General features: G+C 51.5%; 1 protein-coding gene across 6 annotated transcripts in view; it reads right to left on the minus strand.

Moving 5' to 3' along the window:
* Window positions 1–21,694, minus strand: part of RGS3 (regulator of G protein signaling 3) — a 115,002-nt gene that overhangs the window by 77,044 nt on the left and 16,264 nt on the right. For 4 of the 6 annotated variants that reach the window (XM_016126269.2, XM_036238751.1, XM_036238752.1 and 1 more), the window contains 8 exons: window positions 21,067–21,135; window positions 13,192–13,252; window positions 12,002–12,092; window positions 11,320–11,375; window positions 4,698–4,779; window positions 3,756–3,861; window positions 2,656–3,007; window positions 1,738–1,777 (listed from right to left, as the gene is read on the minus strand). In XM_016126269.2, the coding sequence (XP_015981755.2) occupies window positions 1,738–1,777; window positions 2,656–3,007; window positions 3,756–3,861; window positions 4,698–4,779; window positions 11,320–11,375; window positions 12,002–12,092; window positions 13,192–13,252; window positions 21,067–21,135 (857 nt within the window). Of the gene's footprint in view, window positions 1–1,737; window positions 1,778–2,655; window positions 3,008–3,755; window positions 3,862–4,697; window positions 4,780–8,798; window positions 11,277–11,319; window positions 11,376–12,001; window positions 12,093–13,191; window positions 13,253–21,066; window positions 21,136–21,694 lie in introns of those variants that run through there. The other 2 variants (XM_016126270.2, XM_036238756.1) reach the window with 2 other exon arrangements.

Consider the following 21,694-nt stretch of genomic DNA (forward strand, 5'->3'; position numbering starts at 1 on the left):
GTCTAAATGAAGCTTGGTGCCCTGAAATCCACCCCTTCCTCTGGACCCCAAGACTGGGAGCTATGAAGAGTTGATCCCTGGTAAAGAACACAGATGTTCTTGGATACCGAAAAGACCGTTATTATGAAGGAAGGTCAAGTTCTTCATATAATGCATTCAAATAGTTATCGTCGTCATTAACATCATCATCATTACCTTTCTCGTCCTACGCCCCACGGCTTAAATGACTGTGCCCTTCTTGGGTCACTAAGTGCTGTGTTCTCAGAGGGGAAGCAAAATGTGGACACAGGTCAGGAGGATGGCAGGGAGACTCAGAGTCATCTCTCGGGTTGAGAGGGAACCAATTGTCAACCACTGGCCCACCACAGGTGACACACCTCTCCCGCCCCCTTACTCAGTGACCAGGCTGCAAACCCTTAGAGGCAACCAGAATCATTCTCCTTCAGTCATCTGAGTAACAGAAATTCTACTGGGTATATTCTGTCTTCTGTCACGCATCCGGCATTGGACACACAGAGCCGACCCAGGCCCTGCTCTTAATGAAATCACCATTCAGTAGTGGCATCTCCACTTGAACCTAATGCACCGGCTAAAAGCTTTTTTTAAAAAAAAGTCAGGGTTGAATCACTATCAGACTCCTCTCCACAAGGAACACAGATTCGTTTCTGACAGAAGAGGCCCCAACACCCAAATGCTTCAGCCTGGAGAGAATGAAGATTTTTCCCATCAGCAGCACTGAGCCTGATAAGAGCCCGTTTCTCCCAAAAAGGCACACGCATTCCTTCAAGTACCCACTCTAAGCAAACATCATCTTCACAGTACCGTTAGAGGGGGAGAGCACAGAAGCAGGTACAAGTGGCTGGGAGAAGGCCACTCTCAAGGAAGGAGGTCCAAGGGAATTCCGCTGGCACTAGGAGAAGGGCTCAGGCACACTCCAGGTAGGCATCACAGACCACCTGGCAGGGCTGGTCTCGGCTTTCTAGGTCCTTGTGTCAGAGGTCTCCCGCAGGCACAGAGGGGGACTAACAGAATGCCCGGCCCACTCCAGCATTAGGACTGATATCTCGGGCTTCCTGAGAGAAGGAATTGATCCGAGTCCGGCTTTTTTCCCCTGCCCCTTAAAAGACAGGGCCGGGATTTGAAGGCCAAAGAAGAATCACTCAAACAGCAGAGACATCCATGCGCTTCAAAGGCAACTACCCTCGGGATACAGGCCACTCCTCACAACCACTGCCCCATTTCATCCTCCCACGGCCCTCTGAGATGAGAATTATCAGCCCCATTTTATAGACGAAGAAACCGAGGCCCAGTGAGGGGACACGAGTTGATCAAAGTCACACGGTTAGAACTCCAACTTGAGATCTCCCAGCTCCAAACTCCATGCCTCCCTTCTATGGAGGCCTGATCGTGTTGCCCACAGCGCCTAATATATATTGGTTGCTCAGTAAAATTGGATAAATCTCAACTGAAAGCCTGAGTCCTAATCACCATGTCTGCGATTGCTCTGGTTAAGATCTCTCTTCCTTCGTAGGCAGACTCCAAGGAAGAAAGACACTAGTTCAGTGAGGGAGAAAATGTACCAAAGGAAACAGAGTCTACGTCAACCAGCAAGGGTATCTTGCCTCTGTTGAGAGGGCCTCCGACCTCCGAGGAGGAGGCTGTCTCTGACCTCCCAGCTGACCTCACAGTCTCTCCAGCGCTTGCGCTTTGGGAGGGCACAGCAGAAGATAGACTCACCTTCAGGGATGGCATCCTCCTGGTACACAGGCCGCAGCAGCTGCAGGGGAAAGACAGGAGAACCACCTCAGCCCCGGGAACGGGGCAGGTCAACTAGACAGGCTGCTCACCCCCAGCCTGGGGATGAGAAGGGAACACCTCAGGTAATGCGGGAAAAACAGCAGTCATGCTACACGCTGAGAGGGGGCTCAGAGGGAACGCAGAGCCCAGAATCCTCCAGAACACTAGAGTCGAACAAGGCTTTCGCTGTCATCCCTTGGCCAAGTTCCCGACTTCCTTGATGGCAGTTTGTTCCAAAGTGCATTCCATGGAACACTGGCACTGCGGGACGCTAACAACCCTGCCACAAAGGGAGCACCAGCAGGGGAGTCTGGGAAATGCTGAGTTAAACAGCGTTAAACCACTCTCTTCACTACAGGATGTCCTCAGAGCCTCAAAGAGGCTAATTTGCATGGCGACTCTCCAGAAAAGGAAGAGTATGGGATATTTCTCAAACTTATTTGACCTCAGAACACTTTATTCCCAGAGTATCTCGTGGGACTAATGTTTTGGGGCATGCACCCCACCAGGCCATCATTCAGCGTCTGCTCTCACACCCCTGTGACAGGGGGCTCCCCACCTACCACGCAGAGCAACCCACTCCACTGGGGAAAAGTGCAGACTGGCACAAAGCTTTTCCTTCTTTTGAGGTGCCATCTCCCCTCTGTGACATCCCCTGGTCCTAAACACCTATGCCCTGAGACCACGAAGACCCACCTGCTCTCTTTACCCAGAACAGCCTTGCGGCAGCAGAGCTAACACACACCCTGCCTCCTAGGTCGACGCTCCCAGCCCCTCTTAGGCGCCTCGCCTCAAGTCTTTTCCTGGCCTCACACAGGGCCCAATGCCCTGCGCCTTCTCCAAACCAGCTGTCCATACCTGGCTCCCAGGGTTCAGCGGGGCCAGGATGATGTAGTTGGGGTCGGTGGGGGCAGTGGCACGGGACAGCGCAGGCAAGGTGTGCTGGCCCCCGCGCTTGGCCACCTCGGTGTAGCGCTCCCAGCCGCCGAGCAGCAGCCCATCGGAGCTGTCACATACCAGGTGGCAGCTGTGGCGCTGCTCAGGCCGTGCCTGGGCCCCATGGGTGCAGTTCTTCTCCCGCTTGTTAGGGGGCGACTGGAGGTCATGGGTGGACTTGCAAGAGGCCCGCCTCAGGACCCCGCCATCTGGCCCCGGCTTGACCTGGGGGACCATGCGCCACACGAGCAGGATGATCTCACTGGGGCAGCTCCTGGAAGTTGGTGGGGGGAGGGAGTTACATAAAGAAATTGAGTCTGGGGGAGACCGGGAAATCAGCCAGGGTAGGGGCCTTCAGGGGAAGAGAAGAAGAGTAGTGAAGAGTAGTAATGTCAGGGCAGAAGGGGGATAGAGGCCACGTAAGGCAGAGACAGCGCGGGGATCCCTTAAGTCACTCTGACTGGCAGAGACTGAGAAAGATGCTGAGACCAAAGCCAGGGTAAACAAGGAGTATCAAATTCAACTAGTGACCGTCCGCCGTGAGCAAAGTATAAGCAAAGAGGAGTAAACAAACCACCTACACGCAACCCCTACAATGGGCCATGAGGGTTCTACCCCAGTAGGTCAACATTTAGAGAACCTCAACATTTTAAAGAGTAACTTTTTAATCGTGCAATTGAAACAGCTGCAACATCTACACATCTTTTAAAAACAATGGGCTTAGCTCTGAGGTATCAGCAATAATTAGCTAAATAAGTACTAAAGTGGAAAGGCACCCCCTGGAGTCCCATTGGGAACCACGGGGGTCTGTTTGAGAGCTTCTTCCTGCTATTGGCTCTGGGATCCACAATTGCTCTGAGCCTGAACCTTCCATTTTCAGGCCAAGAAACTGATTCCCTGAGGTGTGAAGTGAATTGCTAACAGCTAGACAAAGGAGGAAAGGGTAAGGCCCCGTGCCCAAGGTTGGGGAAGAAAGGTGTGCCACCACCCTGAGGCCCCGGGCTGCCCCCTGCCCGTCTCACCGAATCTCATGGGCCAGCTCTACGCATTTCCAATGCTCCACAGGCCTCTCATTCAACTGTAGCACCGTGTCCAGCTGCTGCAGCCCTGCCCGCTCTGCCGGGCCCCCTGTAGGGATCAAAAGAAAAAGCCACTCAGAGGCTCCTGAAGCCCACAACCCACTTAGAGGACCTGGGATACTTTGTTTCTCCAGCGACCTCAAACGAGGACTGCCTCTGTCTGTTTCTTCATCTGTGAACTGAGGGGCTGACCTTGGTGGTTCTCAGGGGCCTTGAAGGAACACACCCTTTACCCTCATCTCCTCCCTACCTGCTCCTACCTCTCTGCTGTCCACCCTTCCAGCCAGCCCCGTGCCCCCACCCCCCGGGGCTCCCACCTCACTAAGAACCCTCCCTTGTCAGCAGGCTCGCACATTTCATTCATTCCTTCAACACCATTCATTGAGCACCGACCTCATGCCTCACTCTCGGGCGGGCACTGGGGGTTACCCAGATCACTGGGCCCTGGCTTCTCCTCTGAAGATGTTCACTCTATGATTAGGAGAAGTCTTTTCTTTGTGAAAAATGGGGAAGGAATGCCTATTTTTAAGTTTTAATCAGTCTTAGAATAGGATAAAATACTGACTCCGGAGTTCAGAAATGACTCATTTTCCCATGCAGCCGTTATTGAAAATATAGGTTTAGTTCCTGTTTGAAATGCTTGGGAAACAAAATATAAAAATCTATTTTCGTTTTGATAAAAACAATAAAAAAAAAAAAAGAATGGGTATATTTTCATAAGCCTCAGTTTTATCTGTAGTTACTTAAAAATATTATTCTTTTCATTTTGAAAAATGAGGAGACACTTTGCTCCAGTGTGGGGCACCCCTTCCAGTTCTAAGGTCGGGTCTGCAGAGCCCAGGTGCATGGCAGGCGAGCAGGGCTGGCATTGCCCGAGACACTCACCGGAATCCACAGCCTGGACTCGGACCGGAGAATCGCAGCAGATGGTGAAGCCAAAGCCGTCCTTCCCCCTCGGGATGGTGATCTAGGACACAGCCCAACCCAGTTACTCCTAGAAGCTGCTCCAAGGTCTAGAAGCTCACAGGCCCCACCCCAGAGCCACCCTCCTTTCCAAGGGAACTATGCCAAAAAGGAGTCCGGCCAGCCCCTCGCCATCCCTATCTCGGCCTGGGCATCTTGAGCACTGGGTTGTGGGCCAAGCAGGAAGGCTGGGAGCTCAGGAGGCAAACCCTGGCCAGTGTGGGAGGCCAGGACTCACAGAGTCTTGGAAGGGCAAAACCTCACCTTCCTCAGCCCAGGCTGACATGCAGTCCTTTGCCAACGGGCTTACTGGACCTGCACGTAGCCACTCTGCCCGTGATCCACTGCCTGCTCTGTCCCTTCCTCTTCCCCCCCAAGGGTCACAGAACTCAGAGATGAAGCCAACTTGGTCGCCGCTCTCCCAGAGAACAGAGAAAAGAAGACACGGGCGCACGCACGCACGCACGCACGCACTCACAACCTCAAACCAAAGGTCAGGGAACGAGAGCGAGGGTGCTCAGGGCAGTCCACAAGGCATCCAGCGAAGGCTGCCAGCTAGAAGGGCAGTGAGAACACTGACCCTGAGCTTTGCCGCTGACCTCACTGTGCCTGCAGAGGTCCACATGTATGGCAACTCCACAACCCCTTTCAGAAATCCCCTGAAAGGGATCTGCCGTCTGGATGCTCTTTACAAAGCGACAGTCAATTATGAAGCTCCTATTCATGCTAGACTCTGCTGAAGTACCAAAACATGAGGCCTCGGTCTCTGCCTCCCAGAGGGACAGGAGGGTACACGGATCTCTCCAAAGCAAAGAAAGACATGACAAGCATTAGAGCAAAACACGAGGACAGTGTTAGGATCAGTCCTTTGCGCTTGGTTTCGAGCAGGGCAGGAACTCGGCAAGTGCTAAGTTCATGAGGACAGCCCAGGAGCATCGCACCGGCAGCAGGGAGCTGCAGGGTGCAGTGCAGCCCGCTGGCCCAGTTCGGTTCAGCCTTGCTATGCTCCCTTTCTATGTACCCTTAATTAGGCTTTGGGCGGGGTACAGAGACCCAGCTCTGCCCACCCAAAGAGCAATTCCAGGCTGCTAGGAGCAGGTGTATGAGAGCAACAGACCGAAGGGAGCGAAAATCAGAAAAGAGGTTTAGTGGAGTCCCAAGAGACTCCCCTGGAAGTGGCTGTGAAGTGGGCCCTGGTGAGGCACAGGGAAGGCATCCCAGGTAGACTAAGAAAGAAGCCAGTGCAGCAATCCTGAAGAAAGGTCAAGGGCCAGCAGCCTTGTCAAGAGATCCTGTCTCCTTCATTCACAGTTGTTTCTTCAAGGCTGGGTGCCTGGCACTCGCCTGCCAGCTGTTCCAAAGGCCAGGCGGGTGTGAGGAAGGGGAGGGCCAGGGGGCCCAGGGCGATCAAGGCCTGTGGAAGCTGCCGGGAGGCCCCTGAGGCTCTGCTTCCCACCAGCCCTGGGCCTGGATTCAAAGCGAGTTTGTAAAACAGGAAATCTAACAGACAAGGGGAAGGGGGAGGGGGCAGGAAAATACCCCATTCCCATAAGAATTCTGGGAAAACACGTAGCTAAGACAGGAAGAGAAAATAATGAAAAGAAAGAAAGAAAAACAAACTCTGGAGTGAGTGCGGAAAGCCCAGGCTGAGGCCGAGGGAAGCTGTCAGGAGCCCCGTCTACTCCATAAGACCAGCAGGGATTTTAGGGGCCTGGTGACCCACCCTCCATCCGAGCAGACACTGGGATTCCAAAGTCTTACCAGCACTTCTCCAGTCCTACCCCACAAGGACCACAGCCCCTCTGGCCCACACGCCTGCTCTGGAAACAGTTCCCGGCACCCGTGGGCTCCATGTTAACAGTTTGGGGACTGGCCCCACAGTCGAATACGAAGAAAAGGCATGTGCTCCAGCTAAACAGCCTCCCGCACCCACGCCCTGGTCCCCTCACCCAGGTGAAACTGTGGCCTGGTGCTCCCTCTGCCTTCCTGGGCACCAACCTATGAGGAGCCAGCCGGACAACAGTCCAAACCAGCTGGGGGGGTGGGCAAGGGAGGGAAGAGGAGATTGTATCAGGAAGCAAGCTCCTCTCCTGGCTCCGTGTGATGGGGTGGGACCACGTGAAAAAAGCAGAATTACATCATGAGCAAAGGCCACATTTAAGTAAGTGTCCAAAGAACCTGATCATCCCTGCAGCCCTGAGCCGAATGCAGGGTTTGTTTAGTACGTCCATTTTGCAGAGAAAGAAACTGAGGCCTGAGAAAGTAAGTGGCCACCTCCAGCTCTCGGCCCTCCTCTCTGACCTCAGGTCTCAGGGTCAGGAGGTAAGGAGAGCCCTGCCCTGAGTCCTGGACCTTGAGGGCTCCTGGCAGAGGCTATCCTTCCTGGGGGTGGTTCTTGCTCTTTCCTGTCCGGGGCAGCAACTGCCAGTGCTCTCAGATCTCGCCCATGCCGGCACCTCACTTACGCCTTCCGTTGTGGTTTCTGGTCCTCTGTCATGCCTAGACTTCCATCTCCAACTGCCACCATTTATTGAACCCCTCCCACAGGTACACCCCAGGCGCCGAACCAAGCACTGCATATACGCCATTCCATTTACCCTCCCGGCATCGTCATTGGACATTATCAGCCCTATTCCCCTGACAGGGAGACTGAGGCTCAGGGAGGTAAAGGGACGAGCAGAAGAGCCACAGATAAAGAAGAGCAGGGCTCAAGTCCGACAAAAAGCTGGTGCTCTCACCCCTGCACTGGTTACTAGTGTAGGATCTACCTTGAACTTGAGTCGCAGAGCCCCAAGCCCAGCCTACACTCATGACTGGCCTCACTCACACTGAAGTGTGACCCTATCTTCTGGCCCATAGTCCCAAGGTGACCAAGGACTTATGAACCTCGCATTCAGTGCCCTCTCGGCCTCACCACTCTGCCACCCAGATGTTGGTGTGGCAGGAGCTGCTCTGCCTGGCTGCATGAGGGTGGGGGCGGGGGGCAGGGTGGGGCTGTGCAGGGCTGGGCCATGCAGGGGAGCTGAGAGCTGGGAAGAACGAAAGGGAGAATATGTGGATCCCATAGCTGTGGGGCCGGAGCGCAGGAGGCCCCTCTGGGCACCTCCGTGGGATGCCTGTCCGAAGGAGTCAGGACAGTTTCTGGTCTCATCATCAAAACATACAGAGGGATTTTTCTATAAGAATGAAATCAGAACCATTCCTGAGCTCTCTTCCATTCCCCGAATCTAGACATCCCTTGCTTTTGTCCTCCCTGACCCCATGCCTATTTTTATAAGGAAAAAATGTCTATCATAGTTCCCGAAGAAGCTCAGAGGCTAACGGCTCATCACTCCCACTCTGCCCCACATCCTAAGACTGGAGGCCGAGCGGCCAGACCCTCTCAGTGAAACTGGGCTCCACAGCCAGAGGACTCTGGATCTGCAGCAAGGCACGACTGGGGAGAAAAAAAAATCGTGTGTGCATATCCATGTGCGATCACGTACACGGAAAATCACATCTGTGTACATATACATAGAAACGTCCTGTCTCACATATAAGCACACACCAAAGCAGGCAGAAACGCTCACGCAATCACACACACAATGCAGGACAGGTACTGCCATCCCATCAGAAGTAGGGAAAGTTAGCAAAAAATACAAAGTTAGCAAAAATAAACAGAAAACCTAGCTGCTTTGCAAACTAGCCATGTCCATTCTCAGCCTTGGGATGCTTTTTTAACACACACTCCCCCAAAATAAAAATCACAGAAAATAGACAGATAGTCTCACTGTGACAATACCCAGCCAGTGGCTAGGGCAACACAGAATTGGGCCTCGTCTGCCCCTAGAGAGAGGTGGTGGATAAAGGCTGGACCTCTGGTCCAGCTCCTGCTTCTATACTCCGCCTGGATCAAAATGAGCCAGTAAGGAGCAGGACGGGGCAAAGAAGGCCTTGCGGGGAGAGAAGTCCCGCTAGGGTGAACTCCCAACCCTGACCTCCAACGATAACCCCACGCAGCCCCCCAAGGGGCCAAGCACCCACCTGGCGGTAGCGTCGCTCCGAGCACACCTTGCAGAGCCCATTGAAGCGGTTCATGGCTGCGGGTCCTGCCTCGGCTGCCGCCCCATGAAAACCCAGCTCTCCCCCCCAGCAGTGGGAGCCCGCACTGCGCCCCGTCAGCCTGGCATGACCGCCCTGGGAAGCCCGCCCCGCAGAAGAATGGCAGGAAATCACCTCTCACCTCCCCAAGCCCTGTCTGTGCTGTGTGCCTCTGCACGATAAGCCCGAAGGCTTCCTGAAACCTCAGAATGACAAGGAAGAGGGAGAGTTTTATATTAAAATTCTTGTCAACTAGTTAGTATTCCCCGGGCCCTGCGGGGAGAGGGCGCCTTTGTTCTGGCTGCATTCTCCGCCACGGGCCACTTTGTGATTCCAATGTTCTCACAAACACCCCTGGCCAGAGGAGAACCCGGCAGAAAACACAGCCCACTCCATAACAACACCGCCTCCCCCTGCAAATCCCAGGGTCCCTATAGCAAATCCAGGGGACTAACTCAGCCTAAAGAATGCAAGGATTCCTTGGGGGGTTGTACCCACAGACATCCTACCTCATGACAGGGAACATGAAACATTTGAATTCTGAGGACCTGCCTGCCACTCAGCAGCAACTTAAAAGTCAGTTTCCTCACTCATGTTAGTGGGCTGCTTTAGGATCTGATGACATCTAGTCCATAAAGACAAGGCAAAAAAGGATGACCCAGCCTCCTAGGGCCATTAGGTCACACAGCAGGGTAGGATGGAGCTGAAACCAGAATCCCATTCTTGTCCACTGCCTCATACAGCAGTAGCTAGTGAGCTCAGGCCCCCTTACGCCCACCTTGGAGCCCCTGGGGAAACCGACCCACCCACATCTTTGAGGACAGAGAGTGTCCCTTGGTCCAGCCCAGCTCTGGGTGCCATGACAATGGGCCGGTCACCCAGGTTCTGGGCCTCCATCTCCCCATCTGCACGACGGGCGAGTTGAACAGGTAACCTCTGGGGTCTCTCCCCCTGCCCCAACCAAGCCTCTGACAATCACTGCCACTTAGCTGAGTGCTATGGACAGCTCTAAGTGGGTAAGCCCAGGAAAAATCAAATGCACCTCACAACAATGCCCCCTGCACCGAGGACCTGTGTGCAAAAGCAGGAATTTCCCAAGCCACAGAGAAACCTGTGGTGTTGCTCTCCCTGTAATTCCCACAAATCACCAACTAGGCTCCCTGCTCACTGTCCTCTGTGCTCTGCAAGTACAGAGAGAAGGAAGAGGGGTTTTGCAGCTCCCCAGCTAATGCTAGAGGACAGTTTAAACTCCTAATGAAGCCACAGAAAACAGTAACTGGTAAGTTACCCTAATACCGTGCTATGCAATATAGTAGCAACTAGACACACGTGCAAGGTAAATTTAAATTAATTAAAATTAAATAAACGTTTAGGACCTCAGTCATACTAGCCACATTTGATAGCCGCAGGTGGCCAGTGGCTCTCTCATTGGGCCACGTGGCTCTAAACTGTACCCTCCAGGAGGGCAGGGACTTTGATTTGTTCACAGCTGTATCCCAGGACCCAGCACAAGGCCCGAGCCATGTAGATAGTCAATAAATATTTAAAGAATGAATGAGTGAGGGAATGAGTGGAGTAAATGAAAGGGAAAGTGTTTCGTAGATTATCATACAACTATACATAAGATATTATTATGTAAAATATCACCGTCGTATCTTCCCGACTGAGCCGCAATCAGGAAGTGGTGTGGCACAGCGCACCAAGGGGGCGGCCAGACCTTGCTTCACATCCTGCCTCCGCCACTTGCTGGCTGTACGGCCGTGGAAAGTGGCCTAACATCTCTGAACCTTCCGTGTCCCCCGCGTCTACGAGATTGGGAAGTAACAACCACCTCGGAGGTGACAGTGAGGATTAAACCCAATAACTACGGCGCCGGACACAGAGGGGCCGCTCGATCTCTGGGAGTTTGTTTGTCCCTCTCTGAGTTGCTGGAGAAAATCGTGGATCACCTACGGTGTCCTGCGAAGAGATGGAATGAATTTGGGGAAATTCTCCAATCCCTACGTGAAGCTCCTCCCTAGATGCAAAGCCCTGATGGAGTCAGAACCATTGGTCTCGGGTTCAGACTCGAGGCTGCTCCCTAATATCCAGTGGGCCTAACCTGAGAGGCTGATTGGACCACAGTGCCGGGGGAAGCAAAGAATCTGAGGGGACCCGTGGGAAAGGGAGGACTCGGCCTCAAGAGACCGAAAGTCAGGAAGACCCAGACTCCTCCATGTCCAGGTCCAGGATCTAGCTCTCCCCACCTCTGCCCCACGCATGAGCAACACTAGAAAAGTACAAAAAATAATCCCTCACAAATGCATGACTTGCTGAGTTTCCAAGCACCAAGTAAACGCGAGTCTCGGGCACCGAACGCTGCCCTGTTTAGGGGTCTCCTGGGCCAATGAGCTAACCTGGAGCAGGTCAGAGCCCACGGCAGCGCTCAGGTCCCGTGAGTCCTGCCCAGGCTGGTCCCACCTACCTTGAGTTTCTCCCCATTCTCAGTGTCCCCACCTCCTGGCATTCTCAGCAGCGGGTCTAGAAGGTGAAAGAGCAGCGTCAAAAAGTTTCTGCTGGCAGATAAGGGTCCTTTCCACAGATCGCCTGGAGGACGAGTCCAGGGCACCAGGCCCATGTGGCTGCCCAGGTCACTCCTGGCCCCTAGAATGTGGGGACGCCTGAGCTCGGGCCGGACAAAGGGCTCGAGAGCCAGCACTGCATGTGGGAAGGATAGAATAGAGGGGCCACGAAATCCAAGTTCTGAGCCTCAGAACTGTCCACAGAGGCAGGCGGCCCAAGGTCAGCAAGGAGGCCAAAAGGGATCCTGAGATCACTGACCCTGGGAAGAGGCCACGCAGGAAGCTCCTGAAACCCAGCCCTCCATGAGCTAGGGGTGGGGGAAGCTAAACCACATAGGGTCAGTCCTATCACTCTCTCCAAGGGAAGTCCCACCAAATAAAGATATTGTGGGCAAGAGGCTGCCTACAGGTTACATTCTAGCAGGTGTTCATGAGAAGTCCCTGGCCCCACGGTCTGGGTTGCAGTCTGGGGTGAAGCGTGCCACAAAACGCAGGGATTGATGCTACTACCCGGGAAGGGAGGGGTGGGGGAAGCCTTAGGGGGACAGTGTGTCTGGGCAGAAGCCAAAGGTGGTGTGCACCTACCTCTCAGGGGCCGCAGTCGCCGCCTGGCCACCTTCAGGTGTTTGGTCCGACCCAGGGCCTCCCCCAGAAGGTAGTACCAGCCGCTGATCTCCTGTCACAAGAGAAGTGATAGGTTCAAAGGAGGCAGAGAGCACAGGTCAGGCAGCCACCAATCCCCCACCAAAAAGCAGCAACTGGAAAGACTCCCTTGGAAGCAGCATCTCTGCAGAGACAGACGTTCCAGCCTCCCTGCCCCAAAGGGCACTGCCATGCCTGAACCTCCAGGAAGCCTTCCCTGATACTCCTGGCAGAGCTGGTCTGCCTTTCTACCGAACTCCCACAGCTTCCGATCCCCAGAGAACAGTCTATTTGCATGGCTGCCGCCCCCACTAGACTGTACACAGACTCTTTTATGTGCCCAGCCCTGTGCCTGGTATACAGAAGGAGCCAGACAAATGTAGACAGAAAGGAGTGAGGGCAGCCTGAGGCTCCTGAGCAGTCGGCAGAGGGGAACATCTTCTCCCAGGAGGGAATAAAGCTGAGGCTGCAGTCAAGACGTTTGGGACCCACGTGCAGGATAAGAGGTCCTCAGCCACCTACTCTAGACTTCACTTCCAGGGCCACCTGGCAAAACCATGCAGCAGGCCACTAGGACATCCCCAAGGATGTGCAAAAAGAATATGTCCCTTCCTTGCTCAAAAGCCTTCGGGTGTAATGCAGAGTAGAAAGGATGGTGCCTCTAGACCCCAAAGAGTCCCCAGCTAACTGGAAAGAAAGGTCCACAGAGGATGCTCGGTCCATCCGCTATGCACCTGCTAGGCCCAGAAACACGAGGCCTGGCAGACGATGATGACCCCTGGAACAGACCACAGGAAGCGCCCGGCCCTCCTCCTGAGGGCAGGCCCAGGAGTGCTCTGCATTCCAAAGGACCTGCCAGTGTCTTTAACAGCAGACTCCAGACCCAGAGCTTCCTGGGAGGATTTGGGGCTGCCGAACAACTGCTCTCTGACAAGATCAAACCAAGAAGGGGGCTCGACCCCTTGGTCACGCAGGTGACAAATACAGTGTTATTCGGGCCACATGGCACTTGTCTCAGTGGAGCACCATCTCAAAGACGGAAACACCACTTGAGGGCTTCCAGACAAAGGCCCCACCTGTACCAACCCTGGCCTAGGTGGGATGACCCTCCCAGAAGCTTCCCTAGGACCTACCTTGTCCGGAGTCAGGAGGGACTTCACCCCAAAGCTCATGCAGCCAATGAGTGCACTCTGTCTGGGAGAGCAAGAGGCCTGAGTCAGCACCATTTCACTGGGCATTATTGAGGGGTCTATTATCAAGTGTAACATAGGTTTGCTCGATGCACTGTGGTTTACAAAGTGCTTTTACGTGCCTCATTTCATTTGATCTTTACAATTGTCAGGCTGAAGAGGAATTATTTCTCTATTTCACAGAGGAAAAAACTGAGGCTTAGAGTTGGTCCCCTCCCAAGGCAACCTGACTCATAAGTAGCAGAGTCCCACGGGAAACCCAGGTGTCCTAGGCCATGAGGCAGCACGCCCTCCATCACCCACAGAAGCCCAGAGCTACCTCATAGGTTTTAACTGGTCTGGTCCAGGCAAATCTGAAGAGCTGGTCCCCAGAGGGAATTTCAATCAAGGAGGAAAGTTATAGGACCTCAAGCTCAAGAAGCTCTGTCTGAGGTCCAGGCAGGACCCGGCAGTCTTCGGACAGTTTCAGATCAAGGTTCAAACCAGCACAAAAGTCTCCAAGACCAGTCTGACCTGGGGGTCGAGCTGGACAAGTAGCCATAAACCAGGGCCAGGCCTTGCAGGGATGTCACACCGTGGCAACGGGCTGGAGAGTTTGGTCAGGTCCTTTTTGGCTAAGAGTAACTCAAAGTTCCTGAAGACTGTCCCACTGTCCCAAAGTCAGGGACTGATTGACACTTGGCAGCTTTCACTAATGACGGTACAGATCAATATCAATAAAATGCAAAAGATATTCTCCCTACTGTGAGAGAAAAGGAAATTTACAAATCTGTAGTATAATGAGAAAGACTCCCACAAAAATATTCACCGTGGTCGTTCATGAGAGAGACACCCACAAAAATTTTAAGAATGGTTGTATCTGGTAGGCAAGATTAGAGAGGGTTTTGTTTTTTCTTCAGGTTTTCAGTGTTTTCAAATTTTCATAGGGAACAAGCAGTACTTTTGTAATCAGGAGAAGAAAAACAGTGTAAATGTATTTGAAAGTATTTCTGTTCCACCACATTTTTCTCTACCCTAACACTAGATAGAGGTGGTTTTTTTTTTTTTTTTTTTTCTCTTCTCTCTTAGCACATCCCCAACTCAGACTCCATCAGAGATTGGCTTACTGTTAATCAAGAAACAACAGGGGTATTTAGACTGGAGCATAACCCTGATGGTTGACCTCAATATCTGAGGGACCCGCGTAAATCTGGCACGTTCTGTGGAAAGCACAATATCAGAGCCAAAGATGGAATGAGCTCCTGGATGGGTAGTGAACTCCCTGGAGATGTGCCTCCCTGGAACCCTGCTTAAGGGGCCCCGAGCAGGCCTGAAGCTCTAGCCAAGGTTGTACCACAGCACCCCCCCCCTCCCCGAAAAGCCTGTCCCAGTCCTGTGCCCCAGAGCCTGCTCCCAGGAATCCAGACGCAGCAGATCCGAGGCAGGGTCCAGGCTTGTGAATCTGGAGAATGCACCCGCCCATGCCTGCCCCAGTCAAGGACCAGTGGTCTAGAAAGCCTCTATAAATACATATTGTTTGGATTCTCCGGAAAGGGTGGCAGCTCACCACCTGATAGTCCTAAGGAAAACAAAACCGGCTTCTTAAGAGCACCCAAGCCAAGTGAGGGGTGGGGATGCAGAATGCTGGGGCCTGGTCCTCAGAACAGGTGTGGCCGCCCTGCAGACAAACATTCTGCACTTGGCAGGGTCCCACCAGCAGTCACTCTCACTCTGCTCCTCTCCCTGCTCGCACTCATGCTCGCTCACTCGCTCTCTCTCTCTCTCTCTCCACCCGCCCCCCCCCCCATTTCCTACAGCCTGGCCTCTACCTACTCCCCCCTCCTCCTCACCCCCTCGCATCATACAAGGCCATATTAATAATCTACCCAGAGGACAGTGTGGTCGACCCAGTAAAGCAACCCTTCCACAACCACCTCCCCAGCCCACCACAGAAACATACTCCTCCCTCCTGGCAAGTAGCCAAGTCAGCACTAAGGGGAAAGGGTAGTCACAAGGACCATCAGGAGCGCAGACACTGATATGAGATGCCACTGTCGAGACACTGCCAAAGTCCTCATTGCCGATTTAATTGCTGTCAACACATTCAAGAGAGAGCCAGCTGGGATCCAGGTGCCTGCACTGCCTGGCTACATGCTTTTCTTCTACACTCAGTATGGCTGTAACTTTCTAAATCTCCAGGCGCAATGCCTTAGCTGTGACAAAGTCTGCCTCTCTTTGCTCCTCAGTAAGTAGAATTTTCATTTCCTAGTGCTTAGAGAATGCTAAATGGTTAATGGCCTCCTGTGAACTTCGCCTCCTGCTAAGGGGCCTCCAATGACTTCAAGGTAATTCAGGCAGAGTAAATCCTCACAATCCATAATCAGAACCCTCTCTCTAAGTGTTCTTCAGTTAGCTACTTCTTGAGCCTGCCTTTGAAAAACCTTTGGAGGAAGAAAGACTTCTTTTACATGCAGCCTGAGTACCCCGCAATACACCAGTCAGCTTATAAACTTGGAAACTGCTCTCGCCCTGGGGAATGCCTGAAATTTCGCTAGGCACAAAGCCTCAGGGGCTAAGCCTTGGTTACTTCTGAATGCCGAACCCTGAGCTCGGGGCTTGGTGCACTCAGTGAAGGCTTGACAAATGGATGAATCCATCATGCCCATGGTTGGCAGGCACTGGGCAAGGAGCCCAGCATTAAGGAAACAAGATAAACATGCAGGAATTTAAATAGCAGTTCAAGACAGCAATACAGGGGATGTCACTAGACAGGGTGAGATTGACAGATGAACAGTGCAGGCAACAAATGCTGAAAGCTCAGGGAAGCAAGAGGTAGCTTAGGGCCAAAGCGCTTGAGGAAGGCCTGAAGAGTTAAGCCAGAGAGAACGAGAGGAAGAGCATTCCGGGCAGGGGGAACAGCCAGTACAAAGGCTCGGAGGTAAGGCTTCATGGGGAACAGTACTCGGCTCACTTTACTTTTGAGCATAAAGCAGGAGACACACTGCAAAAAGAAAAGGCATTATTTTGAGGGAAGGCACTTTACTTCTCTCTTTCTCTCTCTCTCTCTCTCTCTCTCTCTCTCTCTCTCTCTCTCTCTCTCTCAGGGACTTTAAACCATTCCTGTTGCAGGGTTACTCCATTTCATCTCAATTTATTTTTAATTTGATGGCTTAAAATAAATCGGACACATTTTTCCACTCGGTTTTTCTTTCCTTAGGTTCAGCTGCCATCTCTAGTCACAAACTTTCTAACATTACGGCACTCTACTTGGCACCGAGGACCTGTTTATAAAGTAGGTTATGAGAGAGCGCAGTACACTGAGAACGCCCAGGACAGTAAGTGACATGTCGCATGCGGCTGCTCCACAAATGTAGGTACTGTCGGCACACTACTTGCTTCAAACATGTGTGTGTGTGTGTGTGTGTGTGTGTGTGTGTGTGTGTGTGTGTGTGTGTCGTGATCGTTTTATAACTCGGTGCGTAACATCATAATTCCGAGATTGTTCTCTGGCCACGAGTTCTGAAAACACTACGACTGACACCAGAAGCTTCAGTTCGGCTTTCACCACATTATCAAACAAAACTTTTAAATAGCTCGGTTCCATAGTCGGTGACATTAAGGAATTACTGTTAAGTTTTAAACGTGATGATGGCATCGTGGTTGTTTTTTTTAAGCCATCTTTTGTAGAGATATAGAGATGAGTTGAGATGAGATGTTTGGGATTTTCTTAAAAATAATCCATTGAAGGTGGAGAAAGTGGGTGGGGACATAGATAAAATGAGATTGGCCAAATGTTGATAATTGATTAAGCTAGTCTGAGTATATGAGGGTTTATTATACATTTGCTACCTTTCCATACATCTGAAAATGTCTATAATTTCTTAACAACTCATAGAACCTTAAAGCTGAAAGTAACCTTTGACGTCGGTGCATTTTACAGATGAGGAAACTGAGGCCCAGCACAGGGAAGGGAATTAATTATTCATGGTCTCACAGAGTTGAGAGCTAAGCTAAACTCAACTGCTCTGAGCCCAGTTCTCCTCAGCTCCTACTACGATCACCATGATGAGCTGACATGATCCAGCCCTTCCCCGGAACTTCTTCGCAGATCATCTTGCTTTCCTAATACGAGTTTATAGGCATCACTGAAAGGGTCGAGAGAATTCATGAAACAGATTCTCCCTTTCTATCTCCTGTCAGTTTCAAAATGCAGCTGCCCCATATTCATCCAGGCGACTTATATACAACGACATTATAAATGCTCTGGGAAGTAGTCTGAGGCCTGAGGAGCACGTGTGCTGACACGGAAAGAGTATGGCCGTGGAGTCATTTCTCACCCGTACGGGACGGGACGGTCAAGGGCACTGGGATGTGATTACAGGTACGCAGCTCTGGTGCCAGACTGCCTCGATTTGCATCTGGTTTCCACTGTATCCTGCTGTGTCGCCATGGGCAAGTTACTTAACCTCTTTGTGCCTCTGTTTCCTCACCTGTACATGAGCGATAATAGTAATGCCTACTTTACATAATTTCGTGGGGAGGAAATTAGATAGTGCATGAAATACGCTTAATGTCCACACATAGTGGACAGTAAGTGCTTAATAAATATGAGCTTTTATATAAGCTCAGGCAAGTTCCTGGGCCTTCGTGAGCTTCAGTTTCCTCTTCTCTGAAGAGAGGGACAATAATAATTCCTACCTCTCAGAGTTGTTATGTGAATTAAAGGAGATAATGTATGTAAAGTGCTTGGCATACAGAAGAGTTCAATAAATGTTTGTTTCCTTCCTTCCTTAATTGTCTTTCATGTGGATAAGTTGAATGTCCATCCTTCAGAAAAACACAATTTGATTTGAAAGCGTTGAGCAAGACAGAAGTTCCCTGCAATCCCTCTGTCTGCCTCCTTCAGCTCAGAGGCTAGTTCAGGCAGAGTTGATGGATCAATACTGTGTCTCTCACCGGCTGAGCTGGTCTCTGTGGTGCCAGCCGCTAAGGCAGGGCCCTCTGTTCTGAAAGCAGGCCTGTCTGAGCCTGATCTGTCCCTTTGGAGCTTTAGGTTGGGACTATGACCACGAGTTCAACTGTGTTTTGTTTAGTAAGGAATCTCACTTTCCCAAAATAGGCAACAAGTGGAGACACTCACTGCCTCTGTCACACTGCCTCGCGGGGCGCTGACTCATTCTCCCTGGCTTCACTTTCTTTCCCAAAAACCTTGAAATGCATTGTTGGCTTCTCCTCCAGCAGCTCTCTCAGCTTGCTCTGGTCTAGCAGGAGGGCGGATCACAGTGGAGCGAGCGGAAGCTCCCAGTTTGGTGTCTGCCTACAGCACCTGCTCCACTCCTTGCCTCCACGCAGTGGGCTGGCCAGCTGTTTCTCTGACACTCTCCTCTGGCTCCTTCAGAGCTTTCCCTTCAAGACAAGATTCTGACCCTGAATCCTTGGCACCTGGGCAGCCTCACCTGCTCAGAATTTCACCCACTGCCTTGGTGGTCATGGTTCCCACAGACATCTCTCTCCCCTGAGCTCCAGGTCAGCAAAGGCAGATCTCCTCACAGTTCGCCCCTGGCTGTTTTCCAGGTACCTCCATCTCGCCGTATCCAGAGCTGGTTTCTCCTCCCTTCCAAGACACTGTGGCTCTGTAGGGGACACCATCTAATCCCAGGAGTCCTCCTTGACTTCTCCCACTGCTCTCACAGCAAAATCACTGCTCAGTACTTTTGATTTAATCCCCTAAATATGTCCTGGGTCTCTTTCCCTCTTCTCTAACCCTAAATCTTCTTTCTCACAGATCACCAAGAGTCTCTTAGCTCCTCCCCAACCTTTCAAAGAGCTAACAGAATGATAGATCTAGAATCCACATCTGTCATGTTCTTACTCAACACCCTTCAGCATCTCCCCATTGCCAAATTCCCAAACACCAGCTGGCTCCATGAGGTTCACCCTGAGAATTGTGTAAATGCAGATTCCTAGGCCCTCCCCATGAAGATTCAGATATGGCACCTGGGCACCTGTGTTCCTTACAAGCACCTCGGATGATTCTAATGCATATCCAGGACTGACTACCATTGGCCCTTAGGAGAAAACCCACAGTCCAAAGAAAACCTATAGAATAATCGGACTAGGCTCCTATCAACTTCTTTATCTTATCCCTAGCCAGTCCCTACTTTATATTGGACCCTCCGGCAACACTGCTGAGTTTGCAGATCCCTCCCCACTCCTGCCCTGCCCTGCCTTCTACACTCTACTGGTTCTTTCTTCTGTCCTTTTACTCACACATCCAGGAGGCAATATAGTTCTGAGAGTGGAGACTCTGGGATCTAACCGCCTGGGTTCCCTTTCTGTCTCTGCTCCTCACTAGCTGTGTGGCCTTGGGCAAGTTACTCCTTTCTTAGCTCCGGTCTTCTTTTCTAAAAACTTAAGACAAAAACATACTCTTCTCAGAGTCGTCTTAAGAATTAAATGAGATAATCCACTGTTAACACCTGGCTTGTGTCAACACCAGGTAAGTTGTTGCTCCTATCGATGTGACGATGTGACGTCCTCCCCTCACCCACACCCCCAAGTCTCTATCAGCGATCTTTGCAAGAGGAGGACAGTCTCTCACTGCCCCATGTGTCCCCAGCACTTACAATGATGTTGCCACACTGGCACCCAGGAAATGGCAGCTCAATCAATGAGGTCTACGCAACTGTAAGCACCATTCCCTGATAAAAAGTAGATGCTCTTTTAAAAGATAACTCCTTCATTATGAAGGCTGAATAAGGCTCAACTTTAAAAAGCATAGTAGCTATAAAATTCAGGGTATTAAAAAGCATTCAACCCAAAAATGTTCTCTAGGTCTAAGCTAGTGAGTTGAGCCCATTTTCATTTATCTCGACCCTTTTTCAGTCACTATCTGGCTCTCTGATTGCTTGACAAATATTAAGGGCCACAGCGTCTCTCAGATTTCTTGAGCTACACCAGGTAAATGAGCCCCTGCTGCTCGTAGTCAAGTGCCATGGCCATCGGTGGAGTGCTTTTCCCCCCTTTCCTGAGCGGCTAATCCTCACCCTTACCCCCCTAGCACCCCTCCTCTGCCTTGTGTTAAATGCTATAAGTAATGACCACAGCTGGCCTCCTGTGTTTGGGCCGCCTGCAGGATCAGGCCGTTTGGAATTCTCCCACACGAAACTTCCGCACCTCCTACACTGGCCTCCTCACGGCAGTCTGAGCCCCCAAGGGAGATCCCTGCTCCCTTGCCTTTGCTCATGCTATGCGCTGCCTGGAATGCCCTTTCTAACCTTCTCTCCTTCTCTTATTCTCGGTCTCCGCCCCGAGTTCAGAATCCTCCTTTCTGCATGAAGGCTTCCTTGATTACCTTAGCCGACAACGAATGCTCCCTCTTACCACGTTTGCTGCCCTATTACACGTTTTCATTCTCGTATTCGTTGAACCAATACTCGCTAAACATCTCTGTGTTAGGCACTGGGTCCGGTGGTGATTAAGAGAAGAGTGGGCCTACTTTCCATGGCGTTTCTCCTCCTATGGGACCGGGCCTGCGTGCGTTGTTACTGTAATGTGTCTCCCAGCAGTGTCTGGTGTCCCTTCCTGAAAGCAGGTGCCTTGAGAGCAGAACTCATATGCGGGCTGGTTGTCATCCCCGTGGCCAACGCAGTGTCTTGCTCAACAAAGGCTCCTTGATAACACAATCCTTGGCGTCATCGAGAGTGACAAGGTCTCAGGGAGTAGCAAACTTAGCATTGCCACCACCACTCACGGTTGTGCTCTGTGCTGGCCGCCCGACTGCCACCCACACACAGGCCTAGAGCATGAATTCTCCTCCTGCTCGGCAGCTCCACTCACCTGGAGTCACCTGCCCTGTTCCACACAGTGACCAGGAGGCGTTTCCGTTCATCTTCCTCTTGGACGGGACTGCAAAGCAAACCAGATGGTCAGAGTGTTTGCAGGGCCAAGCACTAGGCCAGACCCACGGTGTCTGACATAATCGCAACATTTGGAAATAACCTATACATCCAACCATAAGGAGGTGGTTAAAAAACTTAAGCACAAAGAGCATGGGAGGTGAGTATTGACACGTAAAAGAGTACACATTATGTTGTTAAGGACAAAAGGGAGGTTAACATACAACGTTATATAATAATTCCATTTTTCTAAACACACACACACACGCACAAATTCAGAGATCTGAAAAGAAATAAACCAAGGCATATCAGTGAGTAGTAGGGCTAAAGGTGTTTTTTCTTCTCTTTGCTTATCTGTATTTTCCATTATTGCCTTGTATAGTTTGAAAAACAACAAAATAATAACTTTCATTAATGGGAAAATATAAAATGCCCATTACCTTCACATCGGCCCCAGAGTTCAGGGATGGAGGAAAGAAATAGTAGTAATAATAATAATAATAATAATAATAACGACAATAACAGCTTACGTTAGGTGTCTCATTTACACCTCAGCTCTCCCAGGTTGG

Source organism: Rousettus aegyptiacus, unplaced genomic scaffold (genome assembly GCF_014176215.1).
Source record: "Rousettus aegyptiacus isolate mRouAeg1 unplaced genomic scaffold, mRouAeg1.p scaffold_m13_p_3, whole genome shotgun sequence".
In the NCBI taxonomy this organism is placed as follows: domain Eukaryota; kingdom Metazoa; phylum Chordata; class Mammalia; order Chiroptera; family Pteropodidae; genus Rousettus; species Rousettus aegyptiacus.